At 39.9% G+C, this 25,069-nt stretch overlaps 2 protein-coding genes across 5 annotated transcripts in view; both read left to right on the forward strand.

The window, feature by feature from the left end:
• The window catches only part of arl13b (ARF like GTPase 13B), a 35,728-nt gene extending 28,491 nt beyond the window's left edge, over positions 1–7,237 (forward strand). For 3 of the 4 annotated variants that reach the window (XM_088608834.1, XM_088608815.1, XM_088608824.1), the window contains 5 exons: positions 518–632; positions 3,552–3,798; positions 4,282–4,392; positions 4,927–4,995; positions 6,401–7,237. In XM_088608834.1, the coding sequence (XP_088464960.1) occupies positions 518–632; positions 3,552–3,798; positions 4,282–4,392; positions 4,927–4,995; positions 6,401–6,477 (619 nt within the window). In that variant the 3' untranslated portion in view covers positions 6,478–7,237. The remainder of the gene's footprint in view (positions 1–517; positions 633–3,551; positions 3,799–4,281; positions 4,393–4,926; positions 4,996–6,400) is intronic. The other variant, XM_088608841.1, reaches the window with a different exon arrangement.
• Positions 7,238–9,427: 2,190 nt separating this feature from the next.
• nsun3 (NOP2/Sun RNA methyltransferase 3) lies at positions 9,428–24,395 on the forward strand. The gene is made up of 6 exons (XM_088608851.1): positions 9,428–9,730; positions 10,111–10,208; positions 11,494–11,825; positions 13,510–13,664; positions 17,169–17,290; positions 23,677–24,395. The coding sequence occupies exons 1-6, from the start codon at positions 9,554–9,556 to the stop codon at positions 23,936–23,938; spliced, it is 1,146 nt and encodes a 381-aa protein (XP_088464977.1). The 5' UTR covers positions 9,428–9,553; the 3' UTR covers positions 23,939–24,395.
• Positions 24,396–25,069: the final 674 nt, after the last annotated feature.

Consider the following 25,069-nt stretch of genomic DNA (forward strand, 5'->3'; position numbering starts at 1 on the left):
GTTTTTAAAATGAATAGTTTTAAATTTTAAAAAATGTTAAATTTAAAATTTTTCATTTTCAAAACTTGAATGCTCAAAAAGTCTTTTATGTGTGAACAAAGTCAAATGTCAGGAAGACCTGCACAGAAAAATAATTTGGAAGGAAGAGGGTGCTTTTGCAAGACACAGATAAAAAAGAGGTTTCATACTATGTAGACTCCATATTGCAAGTGTTGAAAGAAAACAAATATGCCTCTTGAGAAAGATAGGAAACCCGTTTCATCTATGTAGCTGTAAAACAGAGCTTGTAGAAAACCACCATAATTATTAAAACAAATGGTTCTTCCAAAAGATAACGTTTATGTCAGGAATGGCCTCCTTTATTGAAAGAATGACTCCTCTGGATCTCTTGGAAACTATTACTAATGGGACTCTGGGATCCTCCCTTTTAGGGCTGCGCTGGAATGCACAGGAGTCTGTTCGGTCTCAGTGCTCTTCTCTCGACTTGCCTACATATTTGGAGTGTTTTCCTCAACAGGGAACAGAGAGAGAGGGTGCAGGCCGAGCAAGAGGGACGGACCGTCCAGGAAGAGGAGGAGGAAGATGGTACTATGGCGAACCCCTTCCAACCCATCAGCCATGTCATCACAGAGGTATGTGCCTTAGCGAGAGAAACAGAGAGGCTCCCTGCACCCTCTTGGCCTTTCAAGGCTGGCCTGTATGGGGCAGTGAGAGGGGATTCTATGCCAACCTGATTCGGTACACTTGATTGAAAGAACTCAAGCAATGCTGGTAGTGGAAAAGGTAAGTAATGAACTGGGAGAAAAGCTAAAAAAGAGAATTAGAAAGTCTGAGACAGAGATAGAAACACATTCAACAGGAAACAAATAAAAGAAAATCAGTATTACAGCAGAAAACCAACTGTAAATACTCAAGCGTGTCTCAGAAGTCATAATCATTTAGATCAGTGGTTCTCAAACTTTTTGGACCAAGTACCACCCCTAATCCAACCAAAGCATCCAAGTACCACCTACAAGTCATCATCTCATAGGAACCCCAGAAATTATCAATGACCAACATGAGCGCATGTGCACACACACTCACACATACATATAATAAAGATTATAATAATAAACTTTGTTTGATATATTAAAATGTGGCTTCTCAAAGTGTTTTACAGAAAAAAAAACAACACACAAAAATAAAAAAGCACCATTTCAGTGAGAGGGGTGAGCCTGTTTAGTTGAGCAAAGCAGATGTGAATTAATTTTTCGAGCCTTGATACAATTCACAACAGTCTAACAGTTTTTAAATCGTCAGGCATTTTCTTGACGGCAAAGGTCTCGCGGTGTATGTTGCAATGCAACCATTAATTTCTGGAGCAACCTCTCTAATTCGTGCAACTAGACCGCTGTGTCGGCTTGTCATTGCTCTAGCACCGTCTGTACAAACTCCGACACATTTTATCCAGTCGATGCCATTCTCTTCGATAAATTCATTCAGAAGCTGAAATATGTGCTCTCCTGTAGTTCCTGTAGGTAGCGGCTTACAGAACAGAAAGTCCTCACGGGACGTACCCTCAAACTCGTATCTAACGTAAACGAGCAAATTGGCCAAATCGACTACAGACTCATCTAATTGCAGTGAAAAACATCTGCTCATCTTAACGCGCGCTGTCAGCGTACTTTTGATATAATCCTTCATTTCAATAATTCTATGAATGACTGTGTCTTTCGGGGGGGGCAGCAGGTCTAGCTGTTCAGCAGCTTTTTCTCCACACACAATAGTGTGGGGCTTACCTGCTTTAGCAATCCGCAAGCTTGCATTTTTCCACGTTTCCGTTTTTATTTCAGTGTTTATTTTAAGTATTTATTTCATGCGCATGGGAGAGAAACACGGAGACGCTCGGTGTATTTTTCTCAAATTAACTTAGAACAGTTCTTAAATATTTTTCTGTTGATAGCACGCATTTCTATGCATTCCTGTGTTTACAACGTTGGCATTGTTCCAAAATCACGCACATTCTCCTTTCTCCCTATTTGCTGGAGATACAGTAGCTTTTTTAAATACAATCGGTCACTTGCGTCCGTAGCACGCATTCCTATAGAGTGGTATAGAATTACAGAGTATCTCTTGTGTCCACTGAAGTATTAGCGTGCACTGTATCGTAGTACGTAGGCTGCGTATTCGACACGTATAAAAATACAAAATATGAAAACCCGTCCCGATTTTTTCAGCACACACAATGCAATTCCAGGGTCATTTGGCGTACCACCTGGCGGCACGCCACGTACCACTGCCGGTACGCGTACCACAGTTTGAGAACCACTGATTTAGATAATAGGAAAAATTGAAAATATATATAATACTACATCCCCTGTTGTTAAGAAAGAAAACAAATCAACAACTTGCCACAGATTTAGGAAATTCAAAAGTTCATTGTTATTTTACTTGAGCATAGAAACAGGAGACATGTTGCAGGTACTGTACTTGAAGCACTTAAGATAAAACATCAAGCCCTGGAGATATTTCGCTAGTTCTTCGGAAACAATAATTCAAGTAATGTAGACCAATAATTGTTATTACATGGAAAGTTGTGGAAACACTCATTAGAACAAAATTAGAATATTTATACTATATACCAATATCATTCTTGAGCACACTCTACAGTATATGCATTTAGAAAAGGTTAAGGTCTTACTTTACTAATATGCTTAGATTTCTCTAATGAAACAACAGTAGTAATTTACATAATATATGATGTAGTGTATACAAGCAGAGAACTGATACAAGTTCCTCATTAAAGATTGCTTCTTAAATTGCAGGTGGCAGGCATTTAAGGCAATGCATATAGTATATTTGGACTGAGAACTGGTTTATGGATATTAACAGATAAAAATAAAGGGTGAATGCTCCACCTGGCCCTGGCCGATTTATAATAATAGACTCTGGTATAATAAGTTACTCAGGTTTGCATTTGATCTCAAAATATGAAGACTAGAAAACATTGTGGAAGCAGCAAAGCATCTTAAGAAAGATTTAGACAAAATCCAAGACTGGGCAAACGCCAGACAAATAATAAAAATTTAAACAGATAGTATAAGAATGGAATTCCTTTTACTTGTCTTTAGATATCCATCCTTTGGCCTCCCCTGCAGCGGTATCTCTAGGCTGAAAAATTATATTCTGTTTAACTGAGCTTGTAAATCAACTCAGATGTTCTGTCACATGTTATTTTTAGTCTTTCACTTGTAGTTTTGCAAGTGTGCATTTTTTTGTCTTGAAATAAAACTGAACGTTTTCTGAAACATTCTGAAAACAATAAGACAAGTTAATAATTACCGTAGTCAGTAATTTAACATTCTCGATCTCACCAGACACACATGTGCCATTGATAACAATTTTTGCAGACCGTGATCAAGATGGTCTTTCTGGACAACAGTGATCAAACTATATTAACATTCCTTAACAAAATAAATAATATGTTAATATGTTAATGTGTCCATCTACCCCTGTGTCTAGATATATGTTCACCTCTGTAGCAGTTGACTGTCTTGGTCTCTTGGATTTAGAATGAAGACAAGCTGAGAAAACAGAAAGAGAAACAGAGCAACCAGTCAGATAATAAGGTGGAGGCTGCACCCCAGATGCCAGGGCAGTTAGAGGAGATGGAGGCAGGTGGCGGAGAGCACAGCCCCAGGGATAATGACAACAGCATGCTGCACAACTACAGCACCGCACTGAGCCAGCAGCTGCAGCAGGAGGAAGAAGAGGGGGAGGAGGAGAGCGACAGGCAGACACCCGACAGCACCGACTTGGGTAAAAATGCCCTTTTCACCTCCGTATTCTTACTGTTGTCTCAAACTCTCCACTGAAACTGCCCTGCCTTACTGTAGTTAGGTGCTGGTGTACTGTCTCCCTCAAAACACAAAGGGCACGTGTTGTTAAAAAATGATTAACTGTAATCTTAAAAAAGGTTATCAAAGAAGAACCTTTTCCCTGCTTTCTTTAAGAAAGTAGAGAAGTCACAAATGAGAGGAGGCCATTCAGCCTGTCTGACCTATTAGTACTTAGTACTTAATTGATTCAAGCATCTCACCCAGCTGTTCTTGAAGAAACCCAAAGTACAGCACCCACATGGGCTGTGACAACAACAGAGCTTCTACTATTGAACGGAATAGTAAGCCATACTCCTCATTGAATACAGGGCTCACCTAAAAGCCTAATTCAGCATTCGTGCCTGAAGCAAAACCAGTATTGTTTGAAAGAGATGAAAATATTTTTGTCTTTGTGTTTTTGCAGACCAAACCAGAAAGAAGTCGAAGAAGCTTTGGCTGAAGAGGAAGCACCGTGTTGACCCCCTGAGCACAGACGAAGCCGTGTCTGAGAGCCCAGCCCCTCCGCCCCCTCCTGGTGAGCACTGAGCAGAAGGACACTCTCCCATTGCCAGCGGAGTGGGGTTTGTCCTTGCTCCCCCAATAAAACCCACTTCTTTATCATTCAAGCCTCATTTTGATACATATTTTCTTTTAAGCGACAGGCACTGTCTATAAAACACGAAGGTATTTCAGAGATTTTTAACAAAAAGACACACCAATAAACAAGCAGTGAATCACATATCATTGGTTTGTGATGCTTTTACGCTGTTCAAAGAGTTTTTGAAGTGATTCTGAGATACAAAAGATAGTTTTTGTAGTGATATCAGCTCAGCTATCCTACTGTAAAATGTAAGAAATAAGTAAGAAATTTATAATGTAAAGAAATTTTTCCCTTCAGAAAAAAAAACAATTTAAATAGTTCGTTTTAGACAAGTAAATCAGAGGGTATTAAATCTCAAGCCTGATCGCTTTGTGGAAGGAAAATGTTCTCTCCAGAATTCTGCTGGAATTACATACAGTATGCGAGACAGACGGGTTCACAAAATTGTGTTGTTTACGTTTCTTTTAGTTGGATGGGGTACCCCCAAAGTTACTAGACTTCCCAAACTCGAACCTCTTGGTGATGCACGACATTCGGGTAAATGTATCAGGTGTTCATCGGCATGTCTTTGAGCTCCCATCGAGGCCCTCCATGCTGACCATGCTGTATATGCTTGTGCACGTGCTGAGGTTGTTCCTGCATTCATCGCCATGACAATTTCCTGCCTGCCTTTATATTTAACAAACTCACTAATCCTTTTTGAGAATTTTCAGTGACATTTAACTAAAATGCATGCCTCTTTTTCTCTTTCACCTCCCCTAAATGTAAGTTTAGCACTTCACAATTTTTGCATTGAAGACTGTGACCTTAAGTGCTTTATTTACCTCAAAATCCACAAGGAAATACATAATGGAAGTGAACTAGCAGTCTACTTAAGTCATTTCCAGTAATTATTTGTGATCAGAGCACAGGGGCACTTTAGGCTTCTGGGTGTTTCTGAATAAAAGAGTAAAAAAAGTTCCTATTGTTTTTCTCGATATTGAATTAGCTATAATTATATGATTATTTTGCCACAATAATGGCATTTCAAATCAGAAAATGGAGTGTACTGTAGGGAAGAATCATATTGCACCAGTATCCTTAGGAATTGTCCTAAGCTATTTGTGACATAATGTTTGTGGATCATGTAGATGAAGAACTTCAAAACAAAGAGTTCTGTTAAATAAACTGCGTGTCCATCAGGACTAGTAGTGTGTGTATTAGGTTTATGGATTGTGCATGATGTCATAGTTACATCTACACACCTGGGGTTTAGGGCCTTGACAGTCCCACCTGATTTATATCATATCCTGAGCATTAGTGCTGGTATCAAATGTGGACATAAAAGATTTTAATCTGCAAGTCTATATAGCTGCAGTTTAAACTGATTTTGCAATGTATAATCCACAAATTAATCCTTAAAGTCTAGCATTAGCTTTAGAAAGAAGAGTGTGATTGACATCTAATGACACTATAGAGCAGATTGGGTTTCTAAAATAAGCACAAATAAAGCACTTTCCTAATGGCTAGTTTACCAATTTAGTTGGTAGAGTATTGCGCTAGTCATGCAAATAGAGGGTTTGATTCTCCTCCTAGCCCCAGCCTACCTACAGTATCTGCCAGGCCAGTGCCATCATAAAGGGCAGTTACCTTCATTGAGGCCATTATGCTCCAGTAGCTGTGCTGGCCATTCTTGTATTTACTTCAAAATATTCACAAGTATGACAAATGCCATTTTCTTTTCAGTTCAATTCAAAGGGAATTCAATTCACTTCTGTTTCTTTCCAACCCATATACCTCTGAAGGTTGAGCACCTTTTCATATCAAATTTGTGTTGACATTGCATGCATCATAGCAGCAGATTAACAATGAGCAATATTAACATTGCAATATTTTTAATACAATGCGCAGAGGAACTGCTAACTCAGCTATTGATTTGTGTTCTTTTTTTCCCTCTTCACAGATTTCTATGGCAAACCCCTTCCTCCTGTCACAGTTAGGCAAAGACCTAACAGTGACGCTCATGATGTCATTTCCTAGTTCCTCAGCGATTGTTCTCTTACTCTGACAAATCACTTACAGTACCTTGTGCTTTTTGCGTCTTCACATTCAACACGCCTTTGGGCAGGACTGCATTCTCTGCATCACCATGCTGATGAGCAGCTTAGATGAGCTGCCACTTCCACAACAGGACATTGAACAGAGGGCCGGCTGATTTCCACAGAAGAACCCCATTTCTGTGCTTCAGTGGAGTTTTTAATCTGAAAAACTTCATGCAAATGAACCTAGTCCTAAGGTATAATTTATTTTCAAAAGTATACCTCCAACAAAGAAATGTGAGAAGGAATTCTTCATGAAGACTTTCACATCTCTTCACATTGTCTGGACTTCAAAAAGCACACAACAAAAAACGTAAATAATACTTGGGCCAACATACTGTATTTTACTTTTCTACTGCTTTAAGCCAGTATTTGTACAGACTAAGGTTTCTGTTTTGTGTTCACTCTCTTTTATATCTTAATAAATGTTTTAAAGTATTTGTTTACAGCAGCTTGAATTGATCAGATGGGATGCACTCTAATCCTTTGTCATTTTATCGTTATCTCTTTGTACAAAAATGTTTCCCTTCAGACACATGTGATGAAAAACTGACATTTAACATGATTTTAAGACTAGCTTCAGTGTAATGTGAAATAATGAAAATGTTTATTTGCACACCTTGCTTTCTATATGTAATTGATAACACATTCATTCATGTAAATAGATCAGTTGATTTGGATAAATTGCATACTGTCACCTACTTTAAGCAAAATGTTTTCTGTAACAATTTGATTTCTGAAATGACTTTATTTTTTTAATTTTGTACATCATCTTTTTTTTAAGAAAAAATTCTTAAAGCACACAATTTGCATATTTTGTGCCCGAGAGGTGATGTCAGGTTTTCTGAGCACTGACATGTTTCTAAGTAATAAGAAGGCACAAGCAGAGCATGAGGCGGTTTTGTGTGAGGCGCCTCATTGACAATGTAGAATTCTTTTAAAACTAGTTTATGATTGCTTTAATTGCTTTATTTTAATCCACATTGTAGGTTTCTGTGCTTTAAGTGTCATTTAAGTGTCATTTTAAAGACAGATTGGGAGTACCAGACTTTAAATGGGGTGGAGCGGTGGCTCTGTGGCTAAGGATCTGTGCCTGTGGCTGGAAGGTTGCCGGTTCAAATCCCGCGGTTGGCAGAGGAATCCTACTCCGTTGGGCCCCTGAGCAAGGCCCATAACCCCAACTGCTCCAGAGGCGCCGTACGATGGCTGACCCTGTGCTCTGACCCCAAGCTTCTCTCCCTGTCTGTGTATCTGTCTGTGTGTCTCATGGAGAAAAGCTGGGGTATGCGAAAAGATGAATTCCTAATGCAAGAAATTGTATAGGGCTAATAAAGAAACATTACATTATATTACATTACATTATAAATGAATCGATCAATTTAAATGCAGCAACAAAAACATTCTTCAAAAAAACCTGAGTGAAATTTTAAGTAAATATACCAAAGGTAAAAGAGCACATAAAGCAGATTTTAGGAAAAGGTGTATTCTTGTAAAGTCCTCTGCTCTGCGTGTACAGCATGGCAAGGATCAGCTCAACATGGACATCAAGGACACTTCAGTGAGATCTCAATGCATCTACTGTAAATGTTATAGGCAAAAAACAAAGAGAGATTTAGAGACATGACTGCCTCAAGCCTTTTCAACACAACAAAACAACATAACACATAAAAATGCAATCAGGAACTAAGTGTTCTATTACTGATGGAAAAGGAGACTAACAAGAACATCAAAATATACAGTATTTTGTAAGTGTATATGTTATATACTGTACAGTAAAAAAGTGTCCTGCAATTTGGTCAATTATGAAGTAATCACCTATTTGAATTCTTTGTAGATCTGCTGAATACACACAACTACAGCCAGTGTAGGATGTGGTACAACTACACATGAAACTTGAAATTACACTTTTAAGAGTGAAATACAAAATGTGCTTATTCAGTATAGAATTGGTTTTATGCTTTGATAGAGCTGCAGACTAGATGTAACGTGTATCATAGATACCAAACAAAACCAAACAATACTCCAGATATAATATTTTGCTGACACTTCTGTTTAAGTCTGTGATATTTCTTGTACCCCCTACAACTGTTTGTAAGAGTGTGCCAATTAAAATATAAAAGTGCTCTTAATCCCTGCAACTTGCTCAATAAAACATATCAGATCAGAGAACTTTATATACTTTTAAGGCTGTTACATAAGCTGGTTGGACAAAACTTATTTAAAAAATATTTTACATTTTAATTTCTTTTTTACTTTGTATACAAAATATTGTTTTGCCCTGGGTTCTTTAAGATGCAAAATAAATAGGTTAGCATCAAAATTCACAAGGAATTAGTAATGAATGTCTTGCTGTGTGCTGTGTTTGGTTTCTAAGCAACACAGATGCTATTTAAAGTAAATGATATGCTCCGTACTGTTTTTGTAAATCTTCATTTTTTACTGTAAATGATTGCAAATATTGTGTTCATTTTATAATATATATTTTGTATGACTTAAGTGAAAAGGTTATGGTACATTCCACACACTTTATCATAGCATAAGATTTTTGCTTGAGTTTAATACACGTATTTTTGCTTGGAGACAAGCTGTCTTTTGTCTATGATTAATTAAACTGGAGTTCACCTTCACGATAGATTTGAAGGTGAACCAAGTCACCAAGTGGTGGTAGTACATTATTATCTAAAAATGTTCAATCCTTTATGGCAACAGAGATTTTAAAATAGTTTTGTTGCTAGAAAAAGAAGTTTTCAGATGATCAAAATCAGATCGGTTTACTCTAGAGCTACTCACGTCACATGTACATTTAAGTTTAAAATAAATGCGGGGCATGTTTGATGCGTTCGAGTTTAAAGGTGGAATTAATTTAGATTAGAGCGGAACATATGTGTATGGTGTGGTAGTGGTGGGGTCACAAATAATGACGGACAATGTGCGGCCATCTAAATTGTCCCCTGTCAGACTGAAATAAGCTGCATTTTTAGAAGTAAATTATATAAATTTGGAAAATATAGAATGAAATGTTCTTCGGCTTTTATTGCAGTGGAGTACACCACTTACTTTTCCTGGCTAGTCGATGTTCAAACGTTTTTAATGTTAAATGCAGACAATTTCTTCATCGACAGCTAGACCGTGATATTCATCAACACAAGAGATATAAAACACACGGAGGTACTGGGAAATGTGTAAAAACTCAGGTAAGAGAATGTTATGAATCAGTAAGATACCATTCGAGTTTAAGATGCTACAAGATTTTAAAAACGGTATAAAATCAACGGGACTCCCAGAATGTTACGATATTAAATACGGCAATACAACATGGATGAGCAATAAGTGGGCAAACATCTTTAAACCAAGATACAAGTGAGCATTTTTATTAAGCTTATACAGATCCGCAAGTGGTGCTCGTTAAAATCGAAATGTTGCTCAAAATTTAAGTTTGTAAAACCCGAGGCTGTTATGTTTAATACATGGTAGTCTTTTTTTAATTCAACTAACCAAACCCATAACCTTTTTTTTACGTTTGTGTACAATTCATTTCCAAAGCAACTCGTATATATATATATTCTCTCTGCAGGGGAACACCCGTCCTCGGCGGAAAGTGTGTGAACGTGTGCTGGAGCACTTCGATGAGCTGTACTATGCGGAGCTCGGTCATTTGTGGGCTAAAGCCAGGTTTCTCTTTTCAAATTCACTGCTATATATTTGATCGAATATCTTTAAATATATGCACCTTCTTCCTGACTATTTAATCGCCGAAGTATTGTAGCGCTCTCTGCTGTTCATGATTGGGAATGTATTAGTTATTGCGATTATCTTAAGATGGGTGATTGCCTTAGAGCAACGATCTAGCTCAACAAGTATCCAGTCTGAATAAAGTCAGTCTTTACGTCTTAGTCGTATATCAAAAGCAGAAAAAAACGCATGCAATGTATGTCCTATCTGAGCAGATTTGCTGAGTGTCTGTTATCAGTGAGATGCCTTCGACAACATCAGCAGTCATTGGACCTCTGGCTGAAAACTCCTTCCTTAAGAAACCAAAAATAACCTGATTTTGTTTTGTTATTGTAACCTGTATTTCTTAACATTCTCCACATCCTGGACCACTTAAGTATTTTTTTTACGTTTATTAAAGTACCACACACACCATTTATGAACTCTGATGATGTTCATGTGTTTACATATCACATTTATGGATGTAAATATCTGTAATACTTGCACAGATCATCATATAGCTCCATAATCCCTGATCAGCATAAATTGACTATTGTACATTTTCTTGCCGTGTGAAGCAAACAGTGTCCCTGATCACATGTTCACTTTTTCTGCTGTCAATCAGAGTGGAATTGATCAGTGTTACCGATTTGATCTTAAGCTGAGCTGCTGGTAGGATGTTATACTCAGGAGGTGAGAAGCAAATAAGCACATCTGTGATACAAAAAATGAAGAATAACAACAATGAAATATTTGAAATGTGTATTATTTTCAAATATATATTTTATGTGGCCATTTGTTTTGAAATTGCATGTTATAGTTGTTGTCTTGTAGTCATTAGTGTAAGAAACACACTAACTGCCTGCTGGCAGAAGCAGTAAATGACTCTACAGTATTTCTTGCTGTCCGTTGCTTCAAAGCACCAATATTTGCTTTAATATATAGTTGTGGGCTCTGGCTACTAACTACTGACACTGTTATTGACAGAATCTTTCAAGTACCTGCAGATTGCACTGATAATTTGTACCCTGTATTTATGAATGGACATTAAATGCGGACATTTATGAATGGACATTAAAAGGACATTTTTCTGACTTTTCACTCCTGTTTTTTCAGCATGTCACTTAGGAACATCTCTGGCAGAAATTGCTTAGTTACATAAAGCTTATGGTTAGGTACATCCACCATAACACTTCAAAAGTTCCTGCAAGTAAAGCCCTTACTGAGATCTCTGCGTTCTGTCCAGGGAGGTGCTGCTGCAGCCCCAGTGCTGGCAGTACGCGGTGATGCTGAACCGGTTCCGTCTTTCCCACAAGCTGCAGCAGCAGCTACAGACCCTGGGGTATTCCAGCCTCCTGCCGGAAGGCTCCAGCTCCCTGCAGTGTTTTATTCACCAGGAGCCCCTGAGGTTCCCCTCCAAGCATTACCGGCCTGGACAGCTCAAGCAGTACTACCTCCTGAATGCAGCCTCCCTGCTGCCAGTGCTGGCCCTGGGGGTGAAGGACGACGAAACTGTGCTGGATATGTGTTCGGCTCCTGGTGGCAAAGCTGTGGCAATCCTGCAAAGTGCCAGCCCAGGTACTGCACACCCTGGTTTCCTTTGGTCACCCATGATTTCACGGTTTGCCTGACTTCTGTCTTTTTTTTTTGTAAATGGTCAGTGTGTTAGAGCAGCTGAATGTGTCATCACTTCAGTCAGTAGAGTGTCTGTGTGTCAGATCCAAGGAGCATATTGAGCGTGTGTGTCAGATCTGCGGAGCATTTGGAGTGTCTGTGTGTCAGATCTCTGTGGTGTGTGTGGAGTGTCTGTATGTTGGATCCAGCAGCTCAGTAGACAAGCAACCCACACAATAAGCTTTTTTCTTTTTTTTCAGTTCTGCATTTGTAATGAATAAATGCCACATAATGTCACATTGCAGAGGTCAACTCATAACTCTGTGTCACCACGATTGGCTTGAAAGCATTTGGTCTGTTGCAGTCATCGACAGAGTTTTATTTTATGCCTTGCTTTAGGTTGGAAAAAAAAGATGACTGAGGACTTAGACCGACTGTCAGAGGCTCCATGATCGATCGGTCAATTGTGGTCCTTCAGTTGGTGACTAATGAAGTAGAGTGCAGGGGTGTCAGATCTGCTGAATGCTCAGTATGCCAGTTTGTCAGACCACTGGAGTTTTACAGTGTCTAGAGCTGTGGGTTCTGGGTGCGTCAGTGTTTGAGAGTCTGAAAGCCGAGCTTTCAGTGCGTTTGTGTGTCAGAGCTGCTGAATGTGTGTGGCGTTGGGGCATCAGAGCTGTGGCGTGTTGGGAAGTTGGCTGTCAGGGGGCCTCTTCTCACTACAGCATCTAGTACTGAGTGTCAGGGGGTGTTGGACTCTGACAGCACTGGCTGGTCTTTTTTTTTGCTTAGAAAAGTCAGCAAGAGAAATATCTTATGACAGCTTTGTAGCGTTATATCTTTAAGCAGCTATGTCCTTGTGAAGCCTTGCTCACCTTTCTTGTATAATAGTAAAATGTTTTTTGTTTGATTTAAAAAATAGGATCTGAAAACTGTTCCTGCTTTATACACTTTTAGGGGTCTTTTCAATAGTATTTGTAAATTTTCTGGAAGAAGCTTTGTACCCAGAGCTCTTTCAAGGGAATCCTCACAATAGCATATCGCATTTAGTTCATTAATGCCGTTTTATTTGGAATTAATTGGTGACTCCTATAACTTGTCAGATGTACTTTTATGTCCTGAGACGACTGTGACAGCTTAATGGATTTTTTTTTAAAGACGGGACTAGATGTTAGTCAGAAACTTTCTCGTGTCTAATCGTGTTCCATCTGTAAACTTTCTTCATTTTTAAAACCTCAGAAACAAGCAGGTCCTGTGAGTGAGAAAAAAAGGAGATTATTTTTGCAGTCTATTAAAGATCCTGATCGATAAATTGACAACATATTCATAGCCCGCATGAATTCATTTGAAAGGCCCTGTAGGTGTCATTTTTATAGAGAAACCAGTTTCTAAGGCAGAATTTTTTACTTGCTAGAGATTAGAGCAAGCGCATGATATTGATTGAAAAACATAATGTCCTGATGGGGCTTTGGAGTAAAATGACTAAATGAGATGTAAGCAAAATAATAAATTGATACCTACAAATCAATACACTTACACAAAGTAATTTATTATTATATTTAAGGAAATGGATGAGCCTTTGTCTTTATGAAACCAGAACATGTGCAGGAGATTGTCATTGAAGCCGCGCAATGTTTCTGAATTGTAGGTCTATTGCTTTGCAATGAATTGGACTGTCAGCGGTGGAAATGGCTGGCTGAGACGCTGGAGTCCTTCGTCCCCAAAGACTTGAGTGATGTTGTCAGGGTTTCTAATCTAGATGGAAGACTCTATGGACAGATCGAACTGGGAGTATATGACAAGGTAAGAATGAATTGCAGCCTGTGCCCTTGGTATAAAGTTGCCGGATTTTTACATTAGACAGAAACATGTGCATTGTTCCATCCTCTCTCCAATGCCAAGAAGCAGCATGAACAAAATAAAGTTAATGTTATTTTTAATAATAATAATAATAATAATAATAATTGCTTACATTTATATAGCGCTTTTCTGGGCACTCCACTCAAAGCGCTTTACAGGTAATGGGGACTCCCCTCCACCACCACCAATGTGCAGCATCCACCTGGATGATGCAACAGCATTGTGCGCCAGAACGCTCACCACACATCAGCTATCAGTGGGGAGGAGAACAGAGTAATGAAGCCAATTCATAGATGAGGAGGCCATGATTGGTAAGGGACAATGGGGAATGTGGCCAGGACACCGGGGTTACACCCCTACTCTTTTCAAGAAATGCCCTGGGATTTTTAATGACCACAGAGAGTCAGGACCTTGGTTTTATGTCTCATCCGAAGGACGGCACCTGTTTACAGTATAGTGTCCCCGTCACTATACTGGGGCATTAGGACCCACATGGACCACAGGGTGAGCACCCCCTGCTGGCCCCACTAACACCTCTTCAAGCAGCAACCTTAGTTTTTCCCAGGAGGTCTCCCATCCAGTTACTGACCAGGCTCACACCTGCTTAACTTCAGTGGGTTGCCAGTTGTGAGTTGCAGGGTGATATGGCTGCTGGCTATATATGTTATATATGATATGTTCTTTTATGTGATGGAAGAAAGGCATCTATTGTCACATATTGGAGATTCAAGTGCCCCACAGACAAAGTAGTGTCTAGTATATTATAGTACATTATTGTGTATATTATACCATAGTCTGGGTGCAAGGACACATATCTATGCATTTAATGGTTATCCATGAATGGCCTGATAGAGAGGCACAGAACTGTATTTGCACTTCTGCACTCACCTGCTACAGTCACCAGTGATATTTAACGTGTCACTATTGCAATGTAATTAAGCATTTTGGGACAGCCTTGCACGGTATTCCATTAACCCGTAGTCCTAGAGGATGAAAAAAAGGTATTTCTATTCAGTAACATGAAGCCCAAATCTCAGGATCCCCACAGGTGAGTTTGTCTAATCACACCTGCATTACTGAGCTAATCCACCAGGGGGAAATGTTGAGTAAAGTTTGGAACGGCTGGCAGAATGTGTGACAGTTTTGAGCTGCAAGGGCCTGTTGTGCATTTAGGTTCGTTATGTCTTGCTACACCAGACTCCTGTTATAGAGAAGGGGTCACTCCATTCTCCTGCTTTAGCTGTCATTCATAGTGTTGTGAAAACCCAGCTACTGGGGGCTTAAAGATTAATAGGGGTCAGCGGGAAGCCCAGTATGGTAGGCTCTGCTTTTGTCACAGTTTTTCTATTGCACCTCTGCTTGTCCTTCTGCCTCCAGCTGTCATTTTGTTAGCGCTTGCCACAGTCCTGAGACAATAAGTATGACCTTTTTTTTGTGGTGTTGCATTTATCTTTGTTACCAGTCCGAGAACACCTCAGTGGACAATCTCATCCGTCACTCACAATCGCTGCAAATTATCAAGGTGTCATTGTCCAGCCAGGTCCTCACTACAGCTGCGGCTGAGCCTGTGGGTCTTAGTCCTTCACCACACATCTGTTAAAGAGCCCAGAGTCTTTACACGGCATATGCAGAAACTTGGGTCAGAGCCATGTGTAAAACCTGTGGAAAAATACAGCACAATAAATAGCAAAAACAAGAGCAGTTCTTTGCTTTGTCTTTTATTTTGTTTTTGGAGAGTGATAATCTTCTGCCCTCCTCTCTGTAGTTTAACATAACATAGCATTAAGAGCCATGTGGTTTCTTTTGTTTTAATCATACCCAAGAAAAATATAAATTTAGGTTGGTTTGATTAACACTAATACAATTGTACTGAAGCATAAATATGACTTATTGCAGGCAGACAAAGTGCAATTAAGACAGAACGTTAGATAATGTACAAGTGTATATTCAAATAAATAGCTCTAATTAACACAAGTATGAAAAGGCTAATAATTTTCTCTGTGGATATGTGTGGCCAATCCTTTGGCTCTCTCTGGGAGTAGAGCTAAGCATTAGTGTGAGGATACGGTTTCAGTACAGGGATTCAATTATTTACAGATTACCAGGTTTAAATAGGTTGGTCGGGTGGGACTAAGGAAGTCAGCATGTCATTGGGGGTCTCCATGAAACAAATGTGCTCATCAGTACACAGCCATCCAGACTGTCATTGTGATCTATGCTAAAGTCCTCTCTTGTTTCTGTGAAGCGATGAAAGCAATATTAATACCTTTTACTGAGTTTCAAACCGTGTGTGCTCAGAGCTGCTTTGCAGTATAAGTAATACATTGTATCCTGGTCACTGGATAGGACATTTAAATTTCTTATCTGTTAATCCCCCCCCCCCCCCATTTGGTTAATTGCTATTTAAAAAATCCCTTTCTTCATCTTTGTTAGCCACTCCTTTCTGTAAGCATAGTGTTTATGTTGTTAACTCCTTAGGGAGTCCAGCAGTAAGTCAGGTGTTACAGAACCAAGTAACACTATGCCGTTTCTCCAGTGGCTAATTTCCTTTTGTGGCATTAAGTAAGCAAATTGAAATTTTACCTGAATATGCAATTCTTTCACACAGAAACAAGTGGCTGTAATAACAAAGCGGTGTGCTCAGAACTAAGCTGCGGTTCACTGGAGTCCATGAAGCGACTCAGATTGCAGAGTGCACTGACTAGAAATAATGCTGAGTTGCGCTTTTTGATTTAAAAAAAAATCTCTTAGATGCAAATACAGTAGAGAAGACATTACTCCTCATAGACATACACGCACATGCTGGGTGAGTCACGCTAAACCGACCTCAGAAAACGAGTTCTCATCCCAGATGTTGGTACAGGCTGGGGTCCAATAACTACCCTCCTATATGGCAGAAAGTGGCCCAGGTTTTTGGTACTGCCACAATACAGCTCCATCTGCCCCAGCCTCCCCTGCCTACATGCAGATATTAATGTGATAGACACCAGCCAAACTGAATCTTCTCTACAGCCCAATAATTAGACTTTTCCACTGGGAGATGGAGCCGAACGCAAGAGGCTCCACACTGGCGCCGATTGAAAATCATATCTCATGTAAGGAATGGATATCCCGAAGGCCTATATTTTAATCTTCTTGTAAGGTGAGTTTTAAAGGCTGTTTGGAATTGGAGTCTCCCTTCCTCCTCCGTCTGCATGAAGGTCTTTGTCTCTTGCTGGCTCGCTCTGTCTTCTCTGCAGTGTGAGTGGTACATCTTTGAGAATGGCAAGTGACTGGAATTTAATGCTGCGATGGAGAACACAGTCATGAGTTTGAAAAAGCACAGTAAACTGAGCGTGCTTGAGGAAGAGCACAGTCCTTTTTTGTACGTTCACTTGCATATACCTAAAAATCTGCACTGGGCACAATAAGGTTTTCAAGCTTGAGGTGCTGATTTTGTCTCACTAGGTGCTGGTGGATGCTCCGTGTTCCAATGACCGAAGCTGGCTCTTCTCCTCCCAGCCTGACCGAGCTGCGGTTCGGATACAGGAACGAGCAACATTTCCCATCCTGCAGGAACACCTACTCAGGTAAATTACAGCTGCTAAGGAAATTGAGATGCTGAGCACTTCACTCTCTCTAATTTAAATTATTGGTTCCAATCAGGTAGATAACAATGTCAGATGACGCATACGTTTCATAAGTACATTTACATTTATGCATTTGGCAGATGCTTTCATCCAAAATGACTTACAATTGCTTCTGCTCAAGGGGTACAGATAACAGTGCATAAAACAACAATAAAAACATAGAAAATGGTAATATCGTTGGCCAGGATCGTTGCCAGGATGTTAGAAAGTGCTTAGGAGTTTCAATGCTGCTTGACAGGGAGTAGTGACATAAAAGCAGAGACAGTAAGTAAAGATTGCTCACAAGCTTCTGGGGTCAGAATATCCTCCAGAGATGAGTTTCAGCTAGGAGGGTGAGTCAGTTTGGAAGTCTGGCTGAGGCAGGTAGGTCATTCCATCACTGGGGTGGCACTTCAGCTGTGGCATTACTAGTCAGAGGAATCAGAAATAAGTGCTCCAACAGGAGCACATGGCCGTAAGTAAAATGAGAACTTGAGCTGGTGGTGTTGTATGCCTTGTGGAAAATAAGTAAGAACTAATTGCTAAGGGACAATAGTCAGCAGACTATTTTGTGTTTGTGTTTCTTCAAAGTACAGGACTGGTACCTTAAAATTCCTCTGGTGGGAGACTTGGAGACTTCTAGGTGATCTGCCCCTTTCTATTTCTGGTGCTCTCAGATTGACCAGTAGTTATCTGTACCCTACAAACTGCCACACCACAGGAGTGAAGCAAGGAGAAAACAGCTGATTAATTGGAAAATGGTGCAGGTGCATTCTGCATTCTTCTGATCTTCCAGTGTTGCCTCCTGTCTTGTTTCTTGTACACATATAGTGTAGAAATTAACAACCCAGGACTACGATGTGCCAATCTTTATTTTAACTTCTAACTCAGAACCCGTCAATTCCTACATTCACCATAGCCTGTTACCCTGAACCATTATTCCCGTTCTGCCCTCCACCAGTCAACATGCAGTTTCACTGCTGATGCACACAAATATTACATCCCCTTTCTTTTAATTTGAGTTATGGACTAACACAAGAATAACTACCTTTTGTATTCCTAATGAGCTACTTTGTACAAATTTGGTTAAGCAAGGTTTAGTGAGCTCTTCACTTAACATCAGGATCATAACGCTATAAAAAACCAACCAAACAAACAAACAACTCTTTACAGCAATTTAACATGGCTATCACTCAGCTACTTGCTGACATCAGTATATTTCAACTTCTATGTAATAATACACCTCCCTTTCTTAACATGTTTGGTCAAGTTTCATATACGTTTTAGTATCCATCACGTAAAGATAATTCATCCAGAATTGTCACTTCATGGGACCTCTAGGCACTGTGGCAGTTCTGTATTTGAGTCACAAGAGCTCATCGGACCAGCTTATCCAGGTTTCCTTGGCGTGAAGGGGACCTCATAACTCACCCTCCTGGATGGGACATTAGTCCATTGCAGAGCCTATCCCCAGAAAACGCTGGTCCCCATTCATACAGCTAGGGTAACATACCTTTCTTAAGGTACAACAGCAGTGTCTGCAAACGGTGACTTGAACCCACAACCCACCAGAAGAAGAGTCCAGTAACTTACCCTCCATGCTAGACTGCTCCCTAATCAGACCTGTAAATGAGGTAGACCAACACAGAAATACTACAACAGCAAGAAAGGGCTTTGGATGTCCATAAGGTTTCATAATATAAGACATTTATTGCTCAGGCTTTTGTGTGGTTTTTTCCCCCCTCCCCCATAACAACAAAGGACTGCTCAGCATGCAGTGTGCTGTAAGTGGAGAACAGAAGTGGATGTGAATTTCATATTTAGTCAGCACTTCAACCGGAGAGCAAGATTAATATTAGAAGTCTTTTGTCTTATTAGAGCTGTGTATCATGTCCCCTATTTCCTCCTGGAAGAAATCAATAGTATATAAAACACAAGTGATCTCAATTCAATATCCAGCATGTAAAATCCAATTTGTGAACTTCAGTCCAAAGACGGCATGCATCATTCCCTGCGTTTATACAGATTTAATTAAATAAGCCTCCCATTGTAGAGCCCTAGGGCTGGGAACTGATGAGTAAACTACACAAGCCCCAAATGTCATACATTCCCAGCTTGTGGAGTATCTTAACATGTAGCAGGACGCTGTGGTGCTTATCTTTTAACTCATTACTGACCAAAGCTATATCTGTCCTGACAGAATAAGGGTTTATTTTGAGATGTTTTGTGTCATTGTGTCGTCCGCTTTGACTTTTGGAACTGGTGCAATCTTAGATTTCCTCCTTCTTCGGTGTCATCTCCTTCAGTCTGGTCTGAATGTGTTTTCAGAGTTGATATCGCTGGTTTGACAGGTTAAGAAGCTTATTTATAAGACAAAAAAAAGTATTTTGTCTGAAACGCCCAACACACATCTGTGTAACTGTCCAGAATTACAAATTAGAATGCTGTTGTTACGTGCTAAGGGCTGCCCTTCATCTTTCAGCAAGGTCCTCAGCTTGGATTTGTGTATAAATTGCTGAGTCCAAAAGGTTTTGTTCCAGAACCATTTCATCCGATTGCCTGTATCTTGGCGTCGGGCACTTGCACTTTATCCACACCAAGCGAAGGACTAGTGTGGAGACTCATGTTTGAATTTTTACATTCCCTGGCTATACATCACGTACTGCTCCACAAGGTCGGAGGATTGCATTTCCATTTGGTGGGGACTAATGCATGGTTAGGAGACCGCAAATTAAAAATGGCATTGCAAAGCCAATATATATCTTTCCTGACAATTTCTCCTTCACTGTTCCAGTCAGTGGTGTGGAGTGAAGCACTTAACAAAAACAGAACGAACAAAGAAAATCAATGTCACTGACAGCAGCAATCTCAAACTGCCTGTCTTTTTCTTATTTGGAGATTGGTGTCATCTTGCTCAAGGTGTTATATATTTATGAATTTGATTTAAGGTTAGATAATCTTAAAGATGTTTACCAGAAAGTGATAGAGAGAATGCTGTGTCTAGATGGCTAGACACAAACTAGCACAAAATTAAAACAAAAATTGTTTTGAACCCTTTTGTGTATTTTATTCTTTTTTAAGCCCTGGGATGTTCAGAATTGTTCTTACATTGTTTTTCCATTATACCATATTGGTTTTGAACAGGACATACTCGCATCAGGAGCAGCTAGTACAGAAGCAAAATGTATGGTCAGCTTGGACCTGTACTGTTCCAAACAACACTATATATGGAGATGAAATAGAAGGAAAAAATTGTAAAAAGGGATTTGTGTGAATTTTTATACCTTATTTTGCTGTAAAAAGTTCTAGTTTTTGTACTAAAGCAACATATTACGTGAAAAGCATACACTGGGCAACAACACACAAATACTGATTTCATACTTTGAAAAAAATGGCCCCCATCATCTCCTGTCTCTGTCCTTTGTCACTAGTGTTTGTTCTTTCTCTTGCCATTTTTGCCCATTATTCAACGTGTATAGTTTTGAGTGGTGCAGTCACATTTGCCTTCCTGTTTGCATCTGTATAAAGATTCAAGTCTGGGGATGGAGATGACTGATGATCTTTTCTGGGGGGAATTTTTTATCAGTCAGTTACAAACAGGTTTATTAATAATATTAAAATTTATATTATCACCCTATAGCTATCAACTCATTTTTTATGCCGGTTCTTCATACATAGCACACAAGAAGTACAGTATAAAGGAGTACTGCAAAAACATGTGCTGGTAGCTAGTAATCATATTTTTTTTGCAACAGGTTTTGTAAATTTGTCGGAGGATTGAGGCCTTTCACTGCCATTATTATATTGTTTTATAGGTTGCAGTTTGACTGAAGCCATCAAATAACAATTGAAGAACAGTTGTTGCTGTAGCGGTCCCACTAGATCAGAAGCACATGCAATTTCCATTGAGCTGAAAGTGAAATACAGTTTAAAATATAAGAAAATACATTTCCAATAAAAGCTGTCTCTTGAATCCACCCAAAGCCAATATAGCTGTCCTTTTACAAAGGCCTCAGGTCTACTGAAGAGAGATTGAATGGAAGCACATAGAATCAATGGCAGAATGTTAAGTGGTGCATCCTTCTTCAGAGCAGTAATGCACAGTATCTCTGTCCTGCAAGCTTGCTTTTATTACTTTATTTTGCATCAGTCATCTAAATGGCACAACGATTGCGATTGCGTTTCTGTATTATAGAGGTTTTATTACTTATTTGTGCATAGTACAATATCGGGGAGGTCACTGTATTATTCATTTTTAAAGTGCTGTTTCTTGAAAGTGCACATACTATACTGTGCATGTATTTCCTTTTGCAATACCAGATTTCTTTTGTTTTCACAGCCTGCATATTCTGAGTGGATCCCAGAGAAGGGTTTTGATTTTTTGTAATTAGCTTTTTTGGTAGATCTTACAGAATCTTACAGACAAAGACAGTAACACAGGCACTAATAATGTTATTAGTCTTACACCATTATAACTCTGGGAAACTGAGTTGTGTGTAATAGCAGGAATACTCAAGAATTATAAGTGGAAAAAGTAAAGATTTTTTCTATGGCCTAAAGATGTAAAGAAAAAAGACGGCAAAGAGCTTAAGATCCCTTCTGTTGCACAGAAGGAGCAGATACAGTATATGTGAGACCAGCACTGGCATCTCTTGGCAGAGACTGTAAAGGCAGGTACCGGAGAAATCGGATTAGCAGCTCTTGGATCCTTGAGGGCATCTGGCAGAATGAAGTGTTATACAGGTAGTGCAGCTCATATTGAGCAGGACCTTCATTTCAATACAGCAGATTTCATTCCCTTAACTTCAGATAGAGAGACAGAGATTTAGTTTTCTAATTAAGTCCCTGGAGGTTGGGTAGTAACTGTCCCTTTAGCTGGCCTTAAGTAGCTTTACTGTTGTTCCTGCTGGGCTTCAGTCCTCCTCAGGACGTGCCAGATCCCACCTTGGCACAGGATCAACAGGGGAACCTAACAGTGTCAAACACCTGATTTGAAACATTGAGAAAACACCTTTCTAAATTTTGGAAAGTAAGACCCATACAGAAGATTTTCTTCTGAGAAGGGAGAGTGCAAAGGGTGATACCTGGTCCTGTTTAGTTTAAGAGGGTGAGATCAGCAAATGGAAGAATCATTCTGCCTGGTTTCTTTTATTCACTACATATTCACAATTCACAATCTCCAGATTTTAAATATAAAGGTTTTGAGTGAATGCGGCCTATCATATTACACTATAAATGTAAAGTGTGTTGCTGCTTTGCTAGATGGGGAGTATTGGATACAGTAACAGCATCCATTAGGCAGGGATCAAGCCCCCCTGGGAGTTCAAAAGAGGAGGTATTAATTGCCTAGCAGTGTATTTATATTTATAGAATTTAGCACAGGATTTGTAATGTATGGTAACCTGATGAAACAAAGTAGACTAAGAAAGGAAAAACAGACTTTGTCCCCTTTTGAAAAGCAAGTCACCTTTCATCTTGTGACCCCTAAATTGAAGACTTTACTTCTATCCGCCTATCTCACTGTTGAGCTGACGACAAGGGAGCTCAAATCAAGACTGAAGAATTGTGCGTCACTGTACATCAGTTCATTTTTAAATTGCTTTATTTAATTTAGGATTGTGGGAGTGACAGCCTATCCTGGCAAGCAACGGTCAGAAGGCAGGATACAGCCGGAATATAATACCAGTCCATCGCAGACACAAATAGGCACAAACCAGTGCCAGTGTACCCAAAAACAATTTGACCAGCCATTTCAGTATATGTTAATTGAACATGCAAACTCCACGCAGATAGAACCCCAGAAATTGAACCCAGGGCCCTAGCGCTGCGAGACAGCAGTGTTAATAACTGTGCCACTGTGCCAACCTCACTGTGCATCATTTCCTTTAATGTACAATATAACGATACTAGTTCACAACAAGGTAGTGTAGTTAGTAGGGTTCTGGACTCACAGCTTGAAGGGCGTGGGCTCAAATACTGAGTGGAAAGCTACTGTTTGGACCTTAGAGCGAGAATGCTTAGAGTGCTTCATGAACAAATGCATACAAATAGAAGTTGCTTTCCATTAAAGCTTCAGCCAAATGAACAGTATCTTGTTTACTCAGTTGGTTTGTACACAAACTAAGTGAAACTTATTGCTTGTTAATCTAATTCTGATAAACAGTGGCTTTTTATAGCTGTCCATTTTATTAAAAAAAACACACACATCTATTGTATGGGCTCTCAAGGGGAGTCTGGGTGTGCAGCCTGTTGGGCCCAACCAGAAAACAAAGACACGGGAACCTGCATCTGTTCCCTGGTGCCTTGCTCACCTGCGTCGGAATTGCTTAACTGCCGTTGTTTTCCAGGTCGGCCGTGGCAGCCCTGCGGCCCGGAGGGGTGGTGGTGTATTCCACCTGCACGCTGTCCCAGGCAGAGAATGGAGGCGTGGTGCGCTCGGTGCTCGCCTCCTGTCCCCACGTCCAGCTCGAGGACCTTGGCGCTCTGAAGGACGGCCTGTCGCAGGAGTTTGCCTTCGCTCCGGCCGACCCCCACGGCCTCCTGGTCGTTCCTGCACACGGCAGGACCTGGGGACCCATGTTTGTGGCCAAGCTGAGAAAAATTCACTGAAACTCCAGTTCCATCCAAGCAACCGTTTTCTAACCGCTAACCTCCGATTTAGGGTCATTGGGGAGCCGGAGGCTATCCCAGAAAACCAGAGGGCACAAGGCAGGGTACACACAGACACATTCTCACTATGGCCAATTAATCTACTGTGCCTGTATATCCTTAAACTGTGGAATGAAACCAGATCGCCCAGAGAAAACCCACATGAACACTGGGAGAACATACAAACTCCACACAGATAGAATCTCAGGAATTGAACCCAGCACTGCAAGACAGCAATGCTAACCACTGCACTGCGCCCCCCCCCCCCCCCAAAACTTCAACTCCTGTTTTCAGATTTTTCATTGCATTTTTTACCTTGTCTCTAAACTCTAAAGTATCCTTGCAAAATAATCTGATTTATATACTGTATCAGTGTTGTCTTGTTAGCTGGTAATAAATTTAAAATATATCAAGTGTATTGTATGGGATTTTCTGTTGGTTTTTTGTTAGTGTTATTTGCCCTGGTCTTCTGCAACAGAAAAAAACAGCAGTGCTGAGCAGTGATTTCCAGTGTTTCTCAAATATGTTCTTTCTTTCAGACAGATTAAGGACTGTTAATATGTTAAAACAGTAATTGTTGTTTTTTTTTCCCCTAAATAAAGAAATAGATGCAGCAACGGAACATCAGCTAAAAAACACACAACAGCATATGGAAAAATCTGGATTAATAAAATAAGACAGAATTATGACAAGCTTAATGATTGTCGAAAAAACCAAGCCTACTGCTGTGAGACTGATAAAGTGAGAAAGAGCAGTTGATCTAATAGGACTTGTTGTTTCAAATTTCTTCCACCATTTTTTTAGTAAGGTATGTGTAGGAGACATTTCCTTTGTCTGGGAGGGTGTCTGGAATAAACACAGTGGAGGCCAAATGGAGTTCAGACATTATGGTTTGCAGTACAATGTTAACAACACACACAGACATGACTTATTTCCACGCTTACTCAAAGCAACACAGTCCTGCTCCTCTCTCATTCACTCAGGGCACAAGCAGTGGTGCTGGGGAATGACACTGTTTTAACTACTGACAGTTACATCAGTCTTACTAAGTAAATGTGAATTTACACAGCTGTGTAGCCACTTGTCCTTAAT

The sequence above is a fragment of the Lepisosteus platostomus genome, chromosome 2 (genome assembly GCF_059453375.1).
Source record: "Lepisosteus platostomus isolate fLepPlt1 chromosome 2, fLepPlt1.hap1, whole genome shotgun sequence".
In the NCBI taxonomy this organism is placed as follows: Eukaryota; Metazoa; Chordata; class Actinopteri; order Semionotiformes; family Lepisosteidae; genus Lepisosteus; species Lepisosteus platostomus.